The 21573-nt window shown below is 42.9% G+C and overlaps 2 protein-coding genes across 5 annotated transcripts; one reads left to right on the plus strand and one right to left on the minus strand.

Annotated features, from left to right (window-relative positions):
- The first annotated feature begins 1053 nt into the window (after positions 1–1053).
- adprh (ADP-ribosylarginine hydrolase) lies at positions 1054–14858 on the plus strand. 3 transcript variants are annotated; one of them, XM_086303555.1, is made up of 8 exons: positions 1054–1416; positions 2495–2618; positions 2788–2896; positions 3215–3313; positions 4091–4196; positions 6511–6777; positions 8030–8244; positions 9603–14858. In XM_086303555.1, the coding sequence occupies exons 2-8, from the start codon at positions 2535–2537 to the stop codon at positions 9749–9751; spliced, it is 1029 nt and encodes a 342-aa protein (XP_086159681.1). In that variant the 5' UTR covers positions 1054–1416; positions 2495–2534; the 3' UTR covers positions 9752–14858. The 3 variants fall into 3 exon arrangements, with proteins under 3 accessions (XP_086159681.1, XP_086159680.1, XP_086159682.1); XM_086303554.1 differs by having other exon boundaries at positions 1054–1361; XM_086303556.1 differs by having other exon boundaries at positions 1054–1361; positions 8030–8279; positions 9603–9741.
- On the minus strand, positions 10314–21260 carry LOC147323278 (ataxin-2-like protein). 2 transcript variants are annotated; one of them, XM_086303550.1, is made up of 24 exons: positions 21014–21260; positions 20508–20614; positions 19157–19196; positions 17976–18032; positions 17641–17712; positions 17340–17499; positions 17038–17159; positions 16834–16925; positions 16438–16686; positions 15826–16271; positions 15654–15740; positions 15462–15575; positions 15247–15327; positions 15078–15139; positions 13993–14348; positions 13809–13878; positions 13555–13695; positions 13275–13338; positions 12800–12978; positions 12555–12696; positions 12344–12453; positions 11348–11527; positions 11093–11252; positions 10314–10985 (listed from the first exon to the last, which is right to left on the minus strand). In XM_086303550.1, exons 2-24 carry the CDS (start codon positions 20558–20560, stop codon positions 10936–10938), a joined length of 3087 nt encoding a protein of 1028 aa, XP_086159676.1. In that variant the 5' UTR covers positions 20561–20614; positions 21014–21260; the 3' UTR covers positions 10314–10935. The 2 variants fall into 2 exon arrangements, with proteins under 2 accessions (XP_086159676.1, XP_086159675.1); XM_086303549.1 differs by having other exon boundaries at positions 20508–21260.
- Between the last annotated feature and the right edge of the window lie 313 nt (positions 21261–21573).

Below are 21573 nucleotides of genomic sequence, written 5' to 3' on the forward strand. Positions count from 1 at the left end.
AGAGATGCTACAAACATCTGCTCACATCAGGCCACCCATCTAGTGCTGTGCAATACTGCAAATTTTGGTATTGATCCGACACCAAGTAAATACAGGGCCAGTATCGCTGATGCCAATATTGATACTTTTAACCTATAAAAGCAGCTTATGTGGGGGATAGCAGCGTATCATGATTTATGAGGTGAATCGTCATCACTTTGCCTAATTCTGAGCACATTTGAATGACCACTGTGATGTGACTGTGATTTTTAGTTTCCACAATAATTAACATGACATAACACACCTTTCAGTTTATCATGTATAGTGCATCTCGCTTATTTTGGAGATCTGAAATGTAAATGTGCGTCTCTCTAAAGCACCTTGGGTCAGCTTCTGTAGATTAAATGTGCTGTATATGCTATAAATAAAATAGACGAGACAGTCGTGGTTCAGACATTGGGGTGGCAGTCAGGAGGTGGAGTGGGTCACCTACTGATCAAAAGGTTGGTGGTTTGATCATGACATCCAAAATGTCCTTGGGCAAGATACTAACTCCAAGTTGCTCTCTAATGCATCCATCAGGGTATGAATGTGTGTGAATGATGGGTAGAAAGCAATGGATGATGGGGTATGTTGTATAAAGCGCTTTAAGTGCTCCAGGAGAGTAGAAAAGCACTATATAGAAGCTAAGTATCGATGCTATTGGGCTAGTATTGATTTAATTCCTATACCAGCACTGGTATAAATACTCTCAGTATTTGGATCAATCCACTTATACATATTACACTTATTCCTATGCTTAGGTGGAGCTGATGGTGGTGTCTGGTTGTCAGTAAGGTTATGCAAGCACCACTTTGGTGCAAATGTGAAGAATGGACAAGGAAGAAACTTGATCAAGGAGAAATGTCTGTATGAAGAAAATACCAAACAGTCAGGTTTTGTCCAGAAAAAATCCCCCTGACATTTACTGACCATAAAAATCCATCACCTTCAGATCTCCACACACAGAAATGATGTGTGTGTGTGTGTGTGTGTGTGTGTGTGTGTGTGTGTGTGTGTGTGTGTGTGATCGGTGCTTGGGAACTCGTCAGAGATCGTGCTGTTAAACATTTGTCCCCATCTTGCCAGCTGGAGAGCTAAACTTGGTTCGTCTCTGTGTCCTTTTTTAGCCCGCACGTTTTCTCGCGAGTCCGGCTGTTGGCTGTGGTTTGAAAAGTAGTTGTTACCATAACTTTTCTAAATGAACGCAATTTTTTGAGCTAGGAGTCTGAGCTACTGCTTGCAACAACCAAGCAGGGCCCGTGTGCAGCCGCGGTGTTAACTGGACGCGTGTAACCGCCTCCTGAGGATCGTTTGTGGGAACAACACGCTGCAATGGAGCGGTGAGGCTGCAGCTGCACGGAGGGAGGACGTCCTGCGTTACTTAGTTTGAATCAGGTTTCTCTGTGATTGACCTGTCCTGTTAGATCAACTCTCTTCACACGTGATATTGTTTATATGTGACATATCATGACTTCTAGAGACACAGTTTTTGCGATTTACGCTGAATGTACAATGCACGTTAACATATTTGGATATTTATAGTTACAGTGTATGTCTAGACTAGACATAAGTCTAGTACTAGACTTATGTCAAGTAACTGTAAATTAGCCTCATAGTAACTTAGAAGAATGACTGCTTTGACACAACAGCGCATTTCTCCTATAAAGCACATTTTTAATTCAGAGCTATTATTTAAGGGTTAAATGTTATCTGTGAATATTGCTTTTTAAAAAGTAAACGTAAATTACTGTGCAATTACTGTTCTTTATATTTTGCTAGAAAAATGGGAGATTTGTTGAAAAAAATGTGTAAACTTCAATAGAGTGCAGTGTATAAGACAAAAACAGAGTTGGTACAATTCCAACCATGTTGTAAGTCAATATTTGCTATGACCAAATTTGTACTTCAACACAGCCTGAACTCTCTTAGGCACACCTTTAGGGGGCTTCTTAAAGGACATTTGAAGTTCTGTTTTGTTTTTTCATGTTAGCTGCCTTTTGTTTTTGTTCTCTGTCAAGATAATCCCTCTAAAGTAATGTTGAGATCCAGCTGCTGGGGAGGCCAATCTATGACTGAGCTAAATCAAGACTTTAGCTCATTGACTTCTCCAATGAGTTTTCTTTATTTAACGTAAAGTTAAAAGCACTATGAGCTGATCGGGTTGTCCGTCTGTGGCCTTTAGTGCAGCGGTCCCCAACCTTTATGCCCGACAATATTTTCATGGACCGGCCTTTTATTCATAACACACGTGAAAAGACCCAGGAAAACCGAGTAAACGATAACAAAATAACGCTGAAAACCGATAAAAACCCTGAAAACTATACATTTCACACCTGAGCCTCAACTCTCGCGGCCCGGTACCAAACGACTCACGGACTGGTACCGGTCCGAGGCCCGGGGGTTGGGGACCGCTGCTTTAGTGCATTTTAGGTGATCTTTGCAAAGTTCAGCAGGCTAACTGTGATCTTTTCAGCCCCAGCAGGTCTGCTACGCTTGAGCTCTACAAGGCAGCCATGTTGCTGAGTGGAGTTGGTGATGCCTTGGGCTACAGGAACCAGCTGTGGGAGTACAATGAATCAGGACCAGCTATTCACCAGGTCAGTACTGGACCAGCAAAGCATTTCCATCCAGGGTTCCTATTTTTTCTTATGCATAAAGATGAAGGTATCATCTAATTTATGAGTTACATGTAGTTTTTATTGATGATGACTTAGAAGGGAGTTATTAAGAAAGGAGTGTTCATCATCATCCTCTCTGTCCATGCAGGAGCTTCAGGAACTTGGTGGCCTAAAGAACATCAAGGCTGAGCTCCCTGACTGGCCTGTGAGTGACGACACAGTTCTGCATCTGGCTACAGCTGAAGGACTAGCAACAGGCGAGTCCAAAGCCACATTAAAACATTTTGTTCTACTTGGTTTTTCCTCTGTTGCACATCTTGCTGGAAGCGAGGAGCTGATTGGATTGACCTTACAGCCGCTGTTCACGCCTCTTCAAGAGCTCCACAAAAAAAGGTCAAATCTAATTTCCAGCCTTGCCTTGATTTAGCGCTCTATTAGGTGCTACCCAAGTGGGGGAAAAAGAGGCAGAAATTCAACTTGACCTTTAGTGGGATACGGCAAACCAGGCAGTCCTGTTAACAGATCAGTTACCTCTTTAAAGTCTGCAGTTTGAACAATGTGTGTCATCCTAACAGGAAAGACTGGGGAGGAGCTCATGCATGAGGTGGCTGCTCGTTATGTGGAAGCCATGAAGGACATGGAGGGCAGGAAACCAGGGCCTTCGAGCATTCTGGGTAAAACATCATTTTGAAGTCATTTAACCCTCCTGCCATCCTTTAAAAAACTCACACCCATCACCCTAGGGACCATTCTCAGCCACGCCATAAAAAGACCATATATCCATATTTTATTCCACTTTAAATTAGCCAACCTTGTAAAACTACTTCTCCCTGAAATATTCATGTAAAGTTTTAATTATATTTTCGTTGTTTTAACCCTTCAAATCCCAGTGTTATTACATGAGCGCCCTGTGTTATAAGCCCCAAAACCCAAAAAACGAAACTAAATATTTCCACAAAAAACCAGTTGAAGTAATATGTGATTGTCATTATAAGTAGGCCTTTAGATGGACCAAAGATTGGCACCAACATACATTTTGACCTGCCATTATTTTTTTTGCATTTTTTTTGCAATTTAAAAATTAAAACTTCAAGGCCCTGAGTCTTCATTGACATCCAAGAAAAGAAGAAAAAATAAAATCATATGATGATAATTTGGGGTTGAAAAATAGCGTTTATAATGGAAGTCAATGGGCAGAAAATGGTCCCCAGGGTGATGGGTGTGGGGATTTCTGCTGCTCAGCCATTTTAGGCTGATTTAAGGAATTCACACTGGAATATTAACATTGACAGGTAAAAACTATCCTGTGGCAAGTTTGGTTATATTCCACTGAACACAGTGGAAATGGCAGCCATTTAACACATAGCAGTGGCACAAAAAGGTCCCAAGAAGGCAGGAAGGTTAACATCTGTTTATGGAGGCGATATAGAGCTAAAGCTTTGTTCTTTTAGGGGTTTCCCAGCTAAAGCCTGGGGAGGAAGGGGGATACAGAGTGGCATATAACCCTGACGGGACAGGCTGTGGAGCAGCCATGAGGTCCATGTGCATTGGCCTGAGGTAAAAAGCTCTTACTTTTCAATCTTCATGTTGTTTGTTCTTTCCCTGAGTCCGCAGTGGGTTTGGTTATTACTTTTTAATTGGCAATAATTCTGAAATATGGCTGTCTTGAGCAGATGCAGCACATCTTAATCATGAACTGAGTCTGAGTCGTGCTTTTTCTGAGAGAGTGTTTTGCTGTGTTCTCAGAGCAGTTTTTTAATAAAAAAGTAAGTGAAAGGCGTTCCAAATTATTATTATTTTTAATTAAAATTTTTAATTACATTAGGTTAATTAGGTAGTCCTATTTAGAACTCTTATTCGAGTGAGAGTTGTGTACAAAACCCACATATAAAAAATGCACAGAAACATGCATGCTAGTTGAACATAAGACAAGGATACATTGTGCATGCTCATAAATGAAGAAAAGCTCATGCAGTGTAGTTGGAGATCATTTATAAAACCATTAAAATATTCCAATCAAAGCAGAAATTGTATTTTTTTTCTTTTTTTTTTAAACTTGTTCTATTTATCAACAGCAACATATTTCAATCCGTGCCACTTTTTTCATAAAAGACACAATTTTGACTAAGAAAAGAATGACCCATGATAACATATATGAGTGTATATATTAACAATATCACCACAATATCACCATAATTGTGTATAATTAATACGTAATTGTATAAGTGCAGATAAAATAGTTAAGAAACAAGATTTGTTTCTCTATAAAAAGCTCATCTTTGTCTTTAATTTTCTTTTTTCTTTTTTTTTTTTTTCCTTTTTTTCTTTTTTTTTCTGGAAGTCTTTAATTTTCTTAACAGGTGTTCCACATGGGTCTTAAAAGCGAGTCTAGCATCCAACCAGGGTCCTAAGTATGCAAAGTAATTAACAGTTTAAAGACTAAGAAGAGTTTGAATATGGACTGTACCATCCCATACTCTTGTCTTTATCTAATTCTAAAACAAGCTTATGTTTAATAAGAGAATTTTGAAATGTATCAATAGCGAACTGTAGATTTTTAATGCAAAGGAAGAGACTGTGGTATATATAGTGGTGTCATCTGCATAAAAATTGGCATTACAGTTTTGGGTGGCAGAGAGTATTATTTGTGTAAAGGGCAAATAAAAGAGCTCCAAGAATAGATCCTTGTGGAACACCTGTACAAATGGCAAATGGACTTGACCTGAAGTCTTTTGGAGACTATTTTAATTCTGTTAGAAAGATAATCAGCAAACTAACCAACATCTAAACTGAGAACCATCTTTGTGCTAAATGCAATACAGATGAGGACAGAATTATTTCTGTGTTTCTAGTTTTATTTTTGATCCTAAATTATTTTACCGAGCACAAAAGTCTAGTATTATAATGTAAAAGGTAAATCCATTTTTATTTGTGTATCACATTATACAAGAAATAAGTTTAATATCCTCAACGTTACAACCACCCAAAGACAATAATGATCCCAGATCCAGGTCCAAGTCATCAGTTATAATAGTCCACATTGGCTGAGAGTAATATTTTTCTCTTGGACTCTGTTTATCTGTTTTTGAGGTGCAAAGTGTTGCCCTTCTTATGCAACTCACATGACTTTCAAAGGTGAAGGTTTCCTGTGGAGTTTTTGACTTCTTTGTGGGGTTTTTGTCTCCTGCATAGAAGAGGAGGTCACACAGGTGATCTCACGTTATTCTGCTCATCTACATGTAGCAGAAACAAGGAGCAATATTTAATATATGTATACTTTACTTATTTTAAGTTTAAGATCTCTCTTTCAGGATACCCCCGGGGGCAAGAAACAAAAATCAGTCATGACAGTTAATGCAGTTGAGACAAATCTACTAAAATAAAACTGTTATTTAATATTAGGAAGGTGATCTGCAGTTCACTCCATTGAAATAGTTCTTAGTGTCTAAAATGAGTGATTCAAGTTCATCTGTTAACGTAGACTGCATTAAAAAAAAAAAAAACGAGCTTATGACTATAATGCTGATTTTGACTCTTTGACAGTGCCAGATATGCTGAGTTTTTATTTTTATTTTATATAAAAACACAGAAAAAGTGAAAAATATCTACTATTAGCATTTTAACAACAAATAATTTACTAGTTTTTTTTTAGCTCTCAACAAATACTGATAATTCAATTATTGGAAGAATAACAGCTTCTTTATGGAAAAAACATGTTTTTCCAGACGTATTTATCTGCACCATACTAACTCAGAATGATGATGCTCAGAAGTTCTGTGCATGTCAATGAGAAAACCTGAATATTTCAGGTGATAGATATTATCTTCCTTAATAAATACTGATAAGGTCTTTAATATTTCATCCCCATCAGGTATCCAAAGCCCGACCAGCTATTGTCATTGGTGGCGGTTGCTGTTGAGACAGGCAGAATGACCCATCCTCACCCCACGGGCTTCCTGGGAGCCGTCGCGTCAGCCCTTTTCACTTCATACGCCATCCAGCGCAGGCCAATCACAACTTGGGGTCTGGGCCTGATAAACGAGGCCTGCCCAATAGCAAAGAACTTCGTTGAAGGTCGAGGCTATGCCGTGGAGGAGACCGAGAGAGACTGGGGCTACTTCTGTGACAAGTGGCAATGGTATGGGCTGCTGAAATTGAGCCTTGTTAGGCTGTCATGTTGAATTCAGATTAAAGTTTCCAGCATCAGCAAGTTCTATTAACCTATTTCAGCGTCAAGGTTAACAGACGGTGACATGAAATTGTACTAAAATGTCACCGGTCAGGTTTACTTAAGCAGAACAAATGTCATTTTTATCCTGCAGTACTACATCCTCTGACAAAGATCAATGTAAGTGCAAAACACTATATTCAGGTAAATGTGCGAAATGTGCCTTTTATATTTCTGGTAACTTGATGTAATATATGCTTGAATGAGATCATGTGATATAAAGGAAGAGTTTGTTATTTTGGGAAATAAACTTACGGACTTGGTTGGCTATATAGTGATTACACTGGAGGTACAGCCATCCTGTAAAGTCCAGTATTTGAGCTTACACTAATAAATCACATTGCAAAAGAAAACTGATGACAAATGCAAATTAAAACATGCAGAATACTTTTTAACATGAAATTCTTAATCACAAAAAGTAAGAAAACTCAATTTTCCTTCAACTTTCATACCGAACAGAAAAACTGCTAAGTTGTACAACAAAAGCAAAATGTTTCCAGATGGTCTAATTATAACTGAGAAACCCCAGAGTGAATCCTGCAATTATTGCAATATATATGAAAATGCTACACTGATGTTCAGAGTACCATCTGGAAACGCCACAATATTTGGATTAGCTGTCTAAAAATCATTTTTTAATGACTAACACATTTTGTGACAAACATTTTCATATTAAAGTATTCTTTAATATATATATTTATATATTAAGAAATTATCGCTAGTTGAATTTTGCAATGTTATTTTAAAAGTGTGCTCAAATATGGGACTTTAGAGGACGGCGTTATTTTTTGAATATTCGAACTAGCCAATTATCAGACATGTTTTGATATTTTATTTTTATATTACATATATGAAGCTAAAGAAATTCACTGCGATTATTATTATGTATGTTCACATTTTAAATCTGGCAAATCAAAAATGATTGAGTCATTTTGGTGATTTGAGATGGAATGACCCTAAAAGTAAGCGAGTGATTAAATGGTAGGAGTAGCTACTGGACACAGAAATATATTTTGATTTTGTCCAAAGGTAATAAAAAACAGACCTTTTTGTAGAAACAGTCATGACATGACTGCATTGTTTTATTTTTTTCATTTTAACAGAGAGAGAATGACACAGGTAGACCGTGTAGATGCTGTGAACCCCCCTTTCCTGTCTGCAGGTACTTGGATCTGAGGGGCCTCGCTCACGGTGTGGGCCCTGCGATTTGGCCTGCCTCTTACGGCCCTGCTGAAAGAGACGAAACCTATAAGAGCTTCAGCTTGTCAGGTTGGGCCGGACGCAGTGGCCATGATGCTCCAATGATAGCGCTGGACGCCTTGCTAGGCGCAGGTTCAGACTGGGAAGAGCTGATGAGCAGGGCCGCCTTCCATGGAGGTCAGAGGTCTCACTGGTGTAATGTATTATAAGCTGTGAGTGAAGTCTTGCACTAAATGTAAAACCTTTACCTAAAATATGTGTTTAATTATATTAACACAAACTCAGCTTTAGTTTGAAGTCTGCTTTTTCTTTTTGACAATCTTTGGTTTAGTTTGATAGTGACTCCGGTAACCATCATGTTTATATATTAGCCAGCATTCCTCTCGTTTCAAACATTTACACACAGTCACTCAGAAAAAGGTGTTGTTGTTTTCAAGCAATGGATTATTAAATCCCTGTACAAAGTAAGTTATTAAACTAACAGCACCACTTGAGATGCACTTTCACCTAATTGCTAAATAATGTAACTACAGGGAACTATGAAGAAGGTATTTGGTGTATCCACTGACAGAGGAAGAAGACGAGGAGACATGATGGAGACAAATTGAGGGAATTGTGGCTGAGATGACAGAAAGTGGATAAAAGATGTTGTATTTGTAGCTGCCAGGCAGAGGAAAGGAGGCAGACCTCAGGGTTCATGGAAGTAGTGGAGGAGGGCCTGCAGAGGGTTGGTGTAACAGAAGGGTGCTGATCAGCTGTGGTGACCCCTAAAGAGAGCAGCTGAAGGAACAATGTAACCTTTCGTACAACTTCAAAGAAATCTTGTAAATTCCCTGGAAATTTCTCTCCCATGTAAACTGAGTTCGGCTGGTTGTTGCTTAAGCAGTTTGTGTCTCAAAGTGCAGATAATTAGAAACTAATGTGATTTCTGAACTCAGGAATGCAAATGTGTTGCAAATGCAAATTGTACTGCAATTGCACCCAATACTGGTCCGTTTTAAGGAAAGTAGCAACTTTGTGAACATGGAACAAGACTTAAGAAGTAAATCAGACATTAAACGGACAGCTTGATGTCAGCTGATAAAGTAAGGCATGAAGATTAAGCTGCCAGTTGTTTGACTTCTCAATAATTATGCAACAAGGTGTGAGACAAACTGTGTGAATGAAAAAAAATCCGGTGTCTTTGTTTAGTAAGAGAAAAAACAAACCAGAAGTACACCCTGGACAGGATCACCAATTAACCCAACCTCACTCTGTTTTCTTTGGATTGTGGGAGAGAACCTGTGAACCCCACACAGAAAGGCCTCGGCCAAATGGTGGGTTTGAACATGGGACCTTCTGTCTCTGAGGCAACAATATTAATCCCCACCAAAGAAGCCAGTCTAGTGATAGATGGATGGTTATTATTTCTAATAATAATATTAAAAAAAAATCATTAGTCACTTTTAAGATGGCCACAAAGATAAATGATAAATATCAGTGATGCATTATCACGCACACTAACTGCTCACTCTGCTCTCATCTCTCTTGTCCAGGTGACAGCGACAGCACCGCAGTGATTGCGTGCTGCTGTTGGGGTCTCCTCTACGGATTGCAGGGGGTCCCCGAAGGCAACTACGCCAACCTGGAGTACCGGGAGCGACTGGAGCGCAGTGCCGAGCAGCTCTACGCGCTGTCACACTGAGGAAGGTCGCTGCAACCCCGCCGTGCTGACAGAGCGTGTCCCGGCCCGCTGCGGCAAGGGGGAAACTGGGCCACGCACACTGACACACTGAAGTAGAGCTAGCTGGTGTGCTCAGTAGTACATTGATTTAGAGAGCTGTCACTGAGCCACAGTATGTTGTCATAGTCGCCTAAAGGGGAAGCAGAAGCAGTGTCCTACTAACCTAAAGAGTCCTCTCTGCCAGAACAAGGACAGAGTGCCTCGTGATGTTGGCACGGAGGCTAGCGTATAAGCAGGGGTCCCCCTAGTGACCGTTTTAAATCAACATATTTGCTCCTGTGAGCAGAACGAATCCAAGCTAATGAGAATATGAAATGAATGAGCAGCATCCTCTGGGAGGTAATTTGCTTTGTTTTGTTCAACCTGACATAATGACAAACGCTCCAGCCTCAAATTAAATGTGCTTTTGCTAAAGGATAATGAAAAATAAATTGGTGTGCCTCATGGTCGTTAACTCCTGAAGTGAGAAGGCAAACTAATGCTCCAGACAAAAACATAATTAACAATACAATAAATTAAACGCTTTGTAGTTGAGTTGAAAACTTTATTTTTTGGTCATTGTTTATTTTTAAATTTTTTTTGTCTTGTCCATTTTTTTGTTTTTTAATTAGATTTTCCTACAAGGGAAAAGAAGGGGAAAGGGGATGTTTGTAACTACTGGATAGAGTTTAAAAAAAATTTGCTAAAAGTCCTCATCACGTCTTCAAATCCCTCCTTTCCTGTATTCATGAGAAACAGTCCGTTTCTCATTTGTGTCGTAGTACAAGGCTAAAAAACAATTCTGGAAGATAAAGAGTCTGCTGCTGTTTTCCCTCCGCGCCTGGTCCTCCCAGTAAGGTGCCTCGTGTCTCTGAATAGGGTAAATAAAAAGTCGGGGAGAAGAGCGGGACAGCACCAGGGGTCAGGCGCTGCTGCCATCCTGTCACCTTCATCGTTAGCATTAAAAAGCTCCTCCTAGTGCCGCACGGACACCGAGGTTTGTACTGAAGAAGCGTAAGGTGCTGCGAGGTTTCTGATTTCTTCTCTGCTCCGTGTGATCCTGTCAGTTTCTTTGTTTTAAATGAGTCCCGTTCACTCTGGGCCTCTCATCCAGCAGACGGGGATTGGGAGAGGGGGAGAACAATCTGGGAGGTTGCAGAGAGGCTTTAGTTTCCAGGCGGATGGAAGGAAGCGGGGTGTGGCTGGACCTGCATCGCTGTGGGAGGTAAACAAAAATAAAACAGAGCCTGTAAAGCCCGCGCTTCAAACGACCCCTTTGTTTGACCCATAAAAGGGAAATCTGAGGGAGGGGTTGTGTGATACCTTGCTGGATGTAGAAGTGTTGGTGTGCTCCTTGCTGAGGTCCGTGTTGGGGGTGCTGGGGCACTGCACCAGGGCCCTGCTGAGGCTGCAACATTACTATTTGGGGCTGACCATGGCTCCCCGAATGGTGGGGACCCGAAATGGCTCCTTGAACATGAGCCTGGGGGACAACAAGATCAGTTGACATGGTTTAGATCAGAAGTTAAAACACCACCTGCTGAGAAAAGGGGGAAAACAGGAAAATGGAGCACATACCTGTGCTATCTGTCCAAGGGGGTAGGTGGGTGGGATGCCCTGGTGACCATGGATGCTGTACCCCGGAATGGAGTAAGAACCCTGTGGAGACGTGTGGCCAGGCGGCATGTTGGGTGGGGTGGGTGCTGACAAGGGACCTGAGTGGTACAAGGACTGGGGCTGTGGGCCCGACTGGGCGTTCTGAAAAGCACATCAAGGTGTGAAAATTCATCAAGGGCCATAAAAATAAAGCTGTAGAGAAGGAAAAGGTGCACATGTGCCTTTTCCAAAAGTGAGATTAGAACAAGTGCTATGCTTTTCAGCTTATTATTATTATTATTATTAAGTCAACATATCTAAATAGATCACCAAAAATCAACCTGATAGTGCAAGCTGCTTAATTTCAGAATTCATAGTCTAAGGAGCTTAAAAAGAAAAAGCATCTGGACTTCTTTAAGTTGCTTGAAGACGTTTACCTCTCATCTGAGAAGCTTCTGCAGTTTTAGGGTCAAATGATGGAGAGTCCCAGATTTAACCCCTGTGGGAGTGTCCCCCCAAGAGGGACAATGGATCCCCTATTGATCCTCTAACTAATCACACGAGCCAAGGTGTGAAAAACGGTGTAGGTCACAATCAGCCAAGGTTTTGGATGAGCTCACTGTGAAACCTAGCCCCACCCTATCATGTGATCAAATGGCCCAGGATGTGAGCGGGCGCTAAGGTGTCTGCCATCTATTATCCAAAACTGGATTATAGATGGCAGACTCTGTTCAAAGATGGTTGTTCACGGCAACTTAAAGAAGTCCAGACGCTTTTCTTCCCAAGCGCCTTAGACAACGATGACCTGGATGATTGAGAACCTTCACAGATATAATTGGAATGAATTCTGAACATATTTCACACAATCCAGTCTGAAAATGTAAGGTGTGTCGAAGCTGTTGACATAAAGCAGCAATGAGCAGCCCACACTGCACAGACCAGGTGGACGGTCCCTTCTCCTTTTCGGGGGCGTCCTACCTGTCCAGGGCTAGGTGCAGTGTGCTGGGGTGGGGGCTGATTGCCTGTTGGTGTACTGGAGGGCTGAGGCTGATGAACTGCGCCTGTGTGATGGGAGAATGACTGTGGAGCTACAGAGGAAGAGAATTCACGTCAGGGTCGACTCTGTATCTACAAATCAATCGATTCGGGTCACGTGGATATTTTGTCGTTCACATCCATCTCCACTCACCGTAGATGCCCTGCTGTGGGCCTTGAGGTCCATCTCCCTGTGCAGAGAACTGGGGTCCTCCTGGTGGACCGAGGGCTTGTGGGTGGGGACCCCCACCTTGACCTATCATCCTGGCTCCACCTTGCAGCATTGAGTACATGGGCTTTTGAGGATGGAGAAAAGAAAGGAAAAAGGTGTTATTCTGCTGAATGAGAAATAATGTAAAACCCCGACTACAGAATGTGTTTGGAGGGCAGACGTGCTACCTGTCCAGGGTAGGGTGTCATGGCCTGGATGACCTGCTGCTGGCCATACTGCTGAGGGTTGTACTGAAGGTAGGACTGGGGGTAAGGGGACGCTACCAGCGGGGCCCCAGCAGCTGATGCAGCTTGCAGCATGGGGGGTGCTGAAGAACCATGGTCAGAGCGCTGAGCCACAACCGAGCCTAATGAGAGGAGCCAATCATCAAGAGAACAGAAACATGGAGGACAAAAACACCATCTTTCCCGTTCCTCACTGCAGATTCCAGAGTTCAGTCGTCTCTAATTTAAGTGTTTAAGCGTTTCTGCAAGTTTAAAGCATGACGGCTCTGTGTTTCACAGCAGATCACAACTCAAGGTTAACATTGAGGTAACAGTCAGCACTTTCTCTGGAGCCGAAAGTCAAGCCTCTGACAAGAGCTGACAGGAAATTCATTTTAAATATGTGGGAAACAATATAAAAAGCACACGCTGCAGTTACCTTTTGCTCTGGGGTATTTTCCCTGGCCCACTGTAGACATGGTGTACTGATACATTTGTGGGGGCTGAAAGACAAAAAGATGAACAGGTGAGCACAAGAACTGTGGCTTTAATGTGAAAAGAAAAACTGCAAACAGTATCCGATTGCAGTTCCACGTGAATATTTGGCTTTTTATTGGCATGTTTCAAATGCCAGCAAGATATTTGTAGAAGGTGTTAAGCACGACATTTAGAGAAAGACGCCTTAAGTGACCATGTTTATTTATTTTTGGCTTGCGTACCGGCACAGAGTGGATCTGTGAGATGTAGGAGGAGAGGTAGGGTTGGGGGTTGTAGAGCGGCCCCTGTCCTCCTGGATGCTGCAGCACCACGGGGCTCTGAGGAGTTGGCCGAGGTGGGGTGGGCGCAGTGTTGGGCTTCGTCTGTCAGAAACACATCACGGGTAAATAAATATAGATTCAATATATGAAATAATATCTTAATTTCTGTGTGTGTTTTTTAAGTTTTAATGACTTAACAGATTCAAGTGTCTTACCATAGGCATCTGAGGTTTGATAGGATTGAACTCTTTAGCATTTGGGTTTAAGGTTGATTTCTTTACTTGGCTGCAAAAGAGAAAATAGTTGTTATAAATTATGATGAGTGCAATAAACTGAGTTAAAAAAAATAAATCACACAGTTCACAGTCAGAAATCTTTAGTCCTTTTATTTAAACTCACTCTGCTACGCCTTCTGTCCTCTCCGCTGCCTCGGACCTGACCTCCTCACTTCCTGGGGTCCTGGCAGGCTGAGGGGTGGCTGGGGACTGCCTGTCTGAGAGGGGTGCCGTGGCGGCAGCTGTTGTGGTGCCCAGTGTAGCTGCAGTGTCCTTGGAGGGGTCCTCGGAGACGGCTGGCAAAGGCTGGGTCTGGGAAGGACTGGGAGCTGCAGGCTGAGGTTTAGACTCTGATGGAGGATGAGCGTCTGATGGCGCGGGGTTGGCTGCGCTGGGCTGGCTGACCTCGCTTACAGCAGGAGGGGTCGTCCCTGCTGCAGGAGAACTGGGAGAGCTGGAGTTAGCTCCGCTGGGTGGGAGCTGGAAGATAAAAAGGAGTCGAGGGATAAGCAGTTGGTCTGTAAAAGCAAAATTGTTGTTGTTTCATCCAACAAATCAAATAATTAATTTACTATCAGACATGACAGCAAAGCCTCACAACTGAGGAGCCTGTTATAACTACTGAGGTTTAATTTAAGTTCACAAGAATATAAAACGTGTTGATTAGCAATCCCGCTATAATAGGTCATAATAGTATCCAAATGAGGAGTACTGTTTCTAAGAAAAGGTGGAAAAGGAGACTGTGAAACACAAGAATCTTGAGTCCAATCCAACAATGTGCACAGAAACAGAGTCATAACAGATTAATCTGAGGCTTTGCAGCAGCCTGATGTCATAATCAACTTTCAGCTCAGTCACATTTAATAACAATCGAGTATTGTAATCTTATGTGCCTTTTATTTTAGACATGTACTGCCTGTGAATTGCTGGGCTGACACCAATGTTGTAAAATAATTTAATACTGATCATTGTTTCCTTTTTACTTTGTTACTGTGGCAGTTCAATTGAATAAAAGCTGTTACTGGTCAGTGACACTGTAAAGACCGAGATGGATGACTAGCATTGAGCGTCATCTGCTAAAGTTGATCATCACAACATGATTAAGATGGGAGTGATGTTGGAGGGAGGTCTGACATCACTGATGTCAGCACGCAGCCTTGTGATTGGTGACGGATTTTCTCATTTCACACGTCGCTGAAACACTCTTACCCTGAACTCTTTGCCAAATTTTCGCAGCTCCTCAATGTGGGACCTCTGCTGAACCGACGGCGCTGGTGGAAGAGAAAAGAGTTTTGAGAACTTCAAACAACAACACAAAGGGTGCGTAACTAGGCAAAAAGCTCACTTCCAGCGTTTAGCCAGCACCAAACTTAAATACCTTTACTCGTCTTGCTTTCCTCTGTTGTGCTCGGGCTCTCGCCGGAGCGTTCCTTTGCAGCTGCACCGAGGATCTCATTCACTGTGAAAACGGCACAATAATCCAGTTAGTTGCAGAATTTCTAATTCCAAGCTGATGCATACTGTTAAGAGCCTCGTGCTTTAACTTTCGTTTTAAAATTGTTCTATGAACACAAACATTAGGAGAGACTGTACCATCTACAGGGAAGAGAGGGGCGGGGCCTGATGTCTTCTGAGCAGGCAGCGAGACAGAAGATGTGTCCAAGTAAGGTGTGTCCTGGGAAGAGCCTGATTTAGGGGAACGAGTAGCTGTAAGAAAATTGAAAGTGAAGTTAGTTTGATTGAATTTCATAATTAACATGGGGGGTGACCAGAACGTCACTGTACCTGTGGACTGAGCGTGAGAGTTCTGAGTGCGGCTTGTCCGGCTTGACTGTGGAGGTCTTTGGGCTTTAGGAGAGGTCCTTGCAGCAACTGAAAGCACAGAAACATCTGCTTTAGCGACAGGCATAGATGCTACAGCTGTGAAGTCGATCCTGAGAAAAGTTAACACACTCACCTCCATTAACTGGTCTGCTAGCGTCGGACAGCGAGTGCGGGAGTGAGTGGGAATGAGGAACCGTGTGTCCGTGTGGAGCGGGCGGGCTGGCTGGGGACGGGACAGTTGAAGCGGAAGCTGAACTGGATGATGGGCCGCCAGGTGAAGCAGGCGTGTAGGGGCTGGCTGGGCCGGAGCCTGGACTCGGGCTGGCGTTTCCCTGTGGGTGGTGAGGGGCGTAGGCACCGACACGACCCGACAGAGGGCTGCTTCTCTCTGAGGGGGTGACACCGGGCTGGGGCCCAGCTGCAGAGGGCAGGGGTGGTTTTGGGGACGAGGAGGATGGAGGGTTGGAGCGGTAACCTCCACTCAGGCGATTGTGAGATGGAGGCCCGCCAGAGCCTCTCTCAGCTCGTTCCCGGTTCATCTCTCTTTGACGCTGAGGTAATGGAATGTACTTGCCCTCCCTGATGGAGAAAAGAGGGGAGCAAACGCGTTTCAAACTTTACTCTTTAGCTTTAAGTTGGAACCCCCCCACAAAAAGAGGGGGAAAAAAGTGAGTGAACACCTAAAATAAGTACAACCCTTATATCTATGTTCCTGACAAGCATTTCAGAATAAACCTCCTCTCACCTGTTGCTGGCTCCTGGACTGTCTCTACCCCTTTCCCGTTCTTTGTCACGTGGGCTCTCACGGCCCCTCTCTCGATCATTGCCGTCCCGCGCCACGGCGCTGAACTTGTCCTCCTCGGTTCTGCCCTCATCATTTTCCAGGTTGACACGACTGCGGTACTGGGGGCTCGACTCAATCTCTTGGGCCAGGCGGGCAGCGCGTGCCTCCCTCTGCCGATAGTTCTCAGAGTTGCCCCTCTCCAGCGGTACACTGGGCGGTGGGAGAAATAAAAACTGACTTAATCTGCATGTTTGTGTCAGATGTGTGTCCTACAGTAAAAATACTGATACTTATAACCTTACTGACTAGTTAAGGGAATGTTTTTGGCGTATTTTACAAACTGCTGCAGTAACTTACGTGTACATTGAGAGGCTGGAATCATACGTTGATGTGACACCATATTTGACTTCATTGTAACGAAACATCTCGTTGGCATCCCAGCCGTTAGACTGGAGACAAAAAAAAAGGGAGATTAATGGGGTAGTAAAGGAATCAGCGCAAGAGTTAACAATAAGTAACAGTCTGTATACACAGAAACTTGACAGAGTGTATGAAACCTACTGTATCAGTTTCCAAATCGTAACTCTCTCCGTTGCTGTCACCTCCGTCCCATCTCTGCAAAACCTTCTCTTTATGTTCTCCATTGATGCGGCTGGAGCTGATGGCTGTGTCTGTGAAGGTGTCTGAAAAATCAAACGCAAGAAGACGTCAAAACAAGGTGGATAAATCTGAAATAGTTTCCCCATTACATCTGCAGCCATTCAAACTGAATGAAGAAGCGCCACGTTTACATTCTTTTAACCAGATTGCAGAAACCCAGAGCCTGCCCTGACTTGACCCTCGGCACACGTGCATTTTCATACCTCTGGTGGCGTAATTGAGGTCGACGTCTCTGCAGATCATCGTGACCAGGTCTGAGGGGCTGAAGATCATGGTGTCGGTGATGTCCTCCCTCCGTGGCGGAGCTGATGTTGAGCCCTCCTCCTCATTGCGTTTGTGTACAGCATCCACAGCCAACTCGCACTAAGGACATTGAGAAAGCACTCAGCGCTCAGCAAGTATTAAACAACCACAGAAAAGATGACCATCACTCTAACCATCACTCTAACAGCCCGAATAAGGCGGCAAACTGATGTGCATGCCTGTGTGACCTGAGCTTCTTACCTTAGAACTGAGAGTCTTAAATATGCCCTCAAATGCACTGCCATTCTTCACTTTTATGTCACATGTGGATCCCTGAGAGAGACAAGACAGTCTTTAAAAACTATAGCTAACCAGAGAAGTGTTTATATCAGTATTAAATCAATAACTGCTATATTATTTGTGGAAAAACTGCATAAAAAAGTGAAACAAATTTAACCAGTGTACAGATCCCACCATGAAATAAAGAGTGCCTTTACAGTAGGTAAGTTTACCTATAAGACTATTGTTTACAAAATAAATAATAATAATAACAACAACATGGTCTGAAGAAGACAACAACCAGCCAAATGACTCACCACAACAGCTGTGAGGAAATGAAGCATTCTGGCATTGTTATAGACACCCTCAAACACCTACACATGGGGAAACAAGGATTTTCAAAACAAAGCTTTACAAAGACGCAATATATTTAAATTAACGCGGGCTGACGCTGACAAACTAGAACAGAGTTAAACATTAACCCTCAGAGGCCCTTCGCACCAAGAAGTGCTTATTCCTGGTCTTAAGTTAATCCGTCATAACTTGGCTTTTTAAGTCCGACCCGGCAGCTATGCCTGTTACATCATCAGCTTAAACCGTCTTCTGACTATGACCGTGTGTAAATCCTGCAATTAGTCCAGAGCAGGTAAGGTAAAAATTTTTCTGCACAGGTTACGCTAAAGGTGACGTCCCGTGCCATATAACAGACTTTTTGTTTTTACACGTGGTGGAGAGAAGAAATCATAAATTACTCAAGACGTGTCACTGGATTTAAAGTTAGTGTCGAACCGCGACTCAACATCTGGCCACCTCGGCTACTTTACACGACGAACAATCCACGAGGCAAGGGTAAAACCTCTTTTCAAATGCCTCAAAAACGCCAACGTTTATATTGATTTCAATATCTTTCCACTTTTAGAAGCTGCCAGTGTCTAAACAATGACTTGTTTCCTGGTTGCGTTTTTCAAAAAATTTAATCTGTCCTTGGTGTGTTCTTGCGCTGACTGGACAGCTTGACTCTTTAATTTCACTCTTACTCAACTACCTTTACTTTCACTTTTGATCCTTTACATCTGCCGTATCAGATATTAACCAACCTCCACAGTCTTGTGTACAATCACATAACCGCACACGCAGTTTTAACCCCAATCTGATGACTGGTCATAACAGAGTAACTTTGTGGATCGGATCAGGTATAGTAAAGACCAGCTAATGCAATCAGCCACAGCTGAGTGAAGAGCAGCTGTAGATAAACCTTTCAATGGCCCTTTTACAGAGGAGGACTTTATCAAACACAGGTCATACTCATATCTGACTCCACAGGCAAAGGGCTTAATACATTGACCTATAAAATGGGTTTTACACCAGCGATGCTTCTAAATGAGTAAAATGTATTAATTATTATAAAAATTTACCCAGTATCGCCACATATTTTCCCTCCCAAGAATATTTTAAAAATGTAGTGTGTATTTGCAGTTTTGTGGATCGGGATACTTACAGGAGATGACTGGAATGATGGCTTTGCAGAAGATCGATTCCTGAAAAACAAAACAAACGTATCGCTGTTCAGAAGGAGAAGAACTTGTTTAAGTCTGAGGAGTCAGTGTCACAGTCCACATCACACACTAGAAAAATTGGTTATTCGAGAAGCAGACAAAGTTACTCAGAGTGGCAGGACAAGTTCTTATGTCACTCCTGCTCACCAGAAAAGCTCCACAGTTAATTTATTCTCAATCCACGCACTCTAACTGAGGGACTTAAAGGAAAAACTGGCATACGAACATAGATATTGTTTAAAGAAATAATATTTGTTTACAGATTAATCTCCCCCCCCATCTGTCCCATCCCCCTTCACCTCACTGCAGGTATGTCTGGCTCTAGAGCTTCAAGTTTCTCCCCAGTGTTTATTACCACACTGTTTGTTGATTCCCCTGCCCTCTCCCTTTTCCCCTCACCCCAACCAGTTGAGGCAGATGGTCGACCCTCCCCGGGGCCTGGCTATGCAAGTTTCTGTAGGTTTCCTTCTGTTTAAAGAGATGTTTCTCCCAACTCTCACTGCCTGCTTGCTGAAAGGGTATTGATTGGTTTCTCTGTAATATTCGTAATCCAATTTGCCCTATAATAACTGCTGACATAAATAAAATATAATTAGACATAAATAACGTATGTCAGTTTAGTTTGAATTTTTTTTTAATATGCGTCCTTAAGATAGAAAACAGGAAGTCTAAATCGAAAATTAAAAACACATTTCTGCCCAAAGACGTTTGATATACGACTGGAAAAGCCATGAAAGGGTGATGTAGACCAATCTGCATGCTAAACGTAACTCCACCGTGAATGGCCACTGTGGCTCGTATCAATGCTTGCTACATGCTCGGTTACAAAACAAAGACGGAGCTAACAAGACTTCAGTAAACGCGCTCATCTCACAAATCAGCAGCACACGCGACCTCGTACTGGTCATAACAACTGTGTAATGTTAACACAGCCATTGTATCAGGCGTTTTTATTAAGCATTTGGGACGTGAGGTTATACATGTAAACAGTTTCTCCCTCCCCTCTCTTTCGCCCCTTCTCAACCAAAAACAGGCCAAATAAACTTTGTATCACCTCTATGCTGATTTGCTACTCCTAGCTTTCGCCACTTCGCTGATTCGGTTGAGGTTCGATTCGAGCGTGCTGATTGGTCCACATATGATGCCAATCTAAGAAGAGTGAATCCCATTGGCTCCTAGGTAAGCTCTATTTTTGGGGTTACGCCCACTGGGAAACAGCGCTTTAACCGGTAGGCCTTTAAGTCACGGGACAATCCCCGGACTGTCCTGAAAGAAAAATCCCAGCCCTCTTACCTTCCAGCCGGTGCCCTGTTGGCGTTGTTGATCCCGCTGACTGGAGAAGACATACCGGCAGGGCCCGATGTCCCGTTAGACGCCTTTCTCCCGCCGGATCCGGGTTGCTGTTGTTTCAGCATTGCGAAGCACAAGGCTTAGACAGTATCAAGTGTAAGCTCACTTAAAAACACCGATACCTCCTATGTGAAGTAGCTTTGAAAGCGAACTCTCTTTAGCAGTTATCAGCTGCCCTAAGAAGCGCAGAGCCGGTGTAACCTCCCCGGCTATTGTGGCTAATCTTGCTAGGTGAACACCAGTCGCGTGTGGCCTAACATGTAAAAGCAAAAACACCTCGATAATATAACTAAATCGAACACATAACTTAACAAATTACCCCACGCTATCTACTCTACAACCACACAGGCTACGCCAAAGCAAGCGACAATTAAAAATTACACCAGCTTCCGTGTAATTATTTAGCCAAGGCTGGCTAGGTTAGCATTAGCTGTGATCCTCGGGCTCACTTCGGACGCTCTCCCTCCGGGGTTTACTTTGTATCCTCGGCCGCGTCGCCTTAAATCCAACACCGCTGAACCGTCGGTTAAAAAATTACTGCTCGGCGTTACTGTCCTCTGCCGTGGAACTTAGATTTTCAGGTTTCCTTTGGAAAACCTGCTGCGGTCGGTCAACACCTCCTCTCGCTAGGACAGCTTGACTGAACCCGCGCGCGGCTGACTGCAAACCGGCTGAAAGGGGGAGGGGGCGTTGACGTGAGCGCGCTTACGTGGAAGAATGTGTGCATTGATTAAATCAGGACTTAATCGATACCACTGTATCGCTGATATAATCAAGGATGGGTGGTCCCTGCTGTAAACGTGGCAGTCACCATACAGAACACTTAATGTTTTGTTTACAAATCACCACCTTGGTTTCTGTTAATTTAATCATCTCCCATTATTTTTTTCCTATCTGTATTGATCGCATGTATTTATTTATTAATTTATTATATTTGATTCATGATTGTAACATTAACCAAACGAAGACACCAACAGCACAGGCGAAAGGCTGAAACATGCTGAGCATC

Source organism: Aulonocara sp. 'chitande type north' Nkhata Bay, linkage group LG8 (assembly GCF_057382095.1).
Source record: "Aulonocara sp. 'chitande type north' Nkhata Bay isolate Kocher_YH1m ecotype deep benthic linkage group LG8, A_spYH_male_GT1.1, whole genome shotgun sequence".
Lineage (NCBI taxonomy): Eukaryota > Metazoa > Chordata > Actinopteri > Cichliformes > Cichlidae > Aulonocara > Aulonocara sp. 'chitande type north' Nkhata Bay.

Coding starts and splice junctions, on each gene's coding strand:
- LOC147323278 (XM_086303549.1), bottom strand. CDS start 20,629: ATGCTGAAACAACAGCAACCCGGATCCGGCGGGAGAAAGGCGTCTAAC. Junction 15,576..15,653: donor CTCTCACGCTCAGTCCACAG/GTACAGTGACGT, acceptor ATTTTCTTACAG/CTACTCGTTCCCCTAAATCA. Junction 11,528..12,343: donor CTGCACCTAGCCCTGGACAG/GTAGGACGCCCC, acceptor TGTGCTTTTCAG/AACGCCCAGTCGGGCCCACA.
- adprh (XM_086303554.1), top strand. Junction 2,619..2,787: donor CAGGACCAGCTATTCACCAG/GTCAGTACTGGA, acceptor CTGTCCATGCAG/GAGCTTCAGGAACTTGGTGG. Junction 3,314..4,090: donor AGGGCCTTCGAGCATTCTGG/GTAAAACATCAT, acceptor TTGTTCTTTTAG/GGGTTTCCCAGCTAAAGCCT.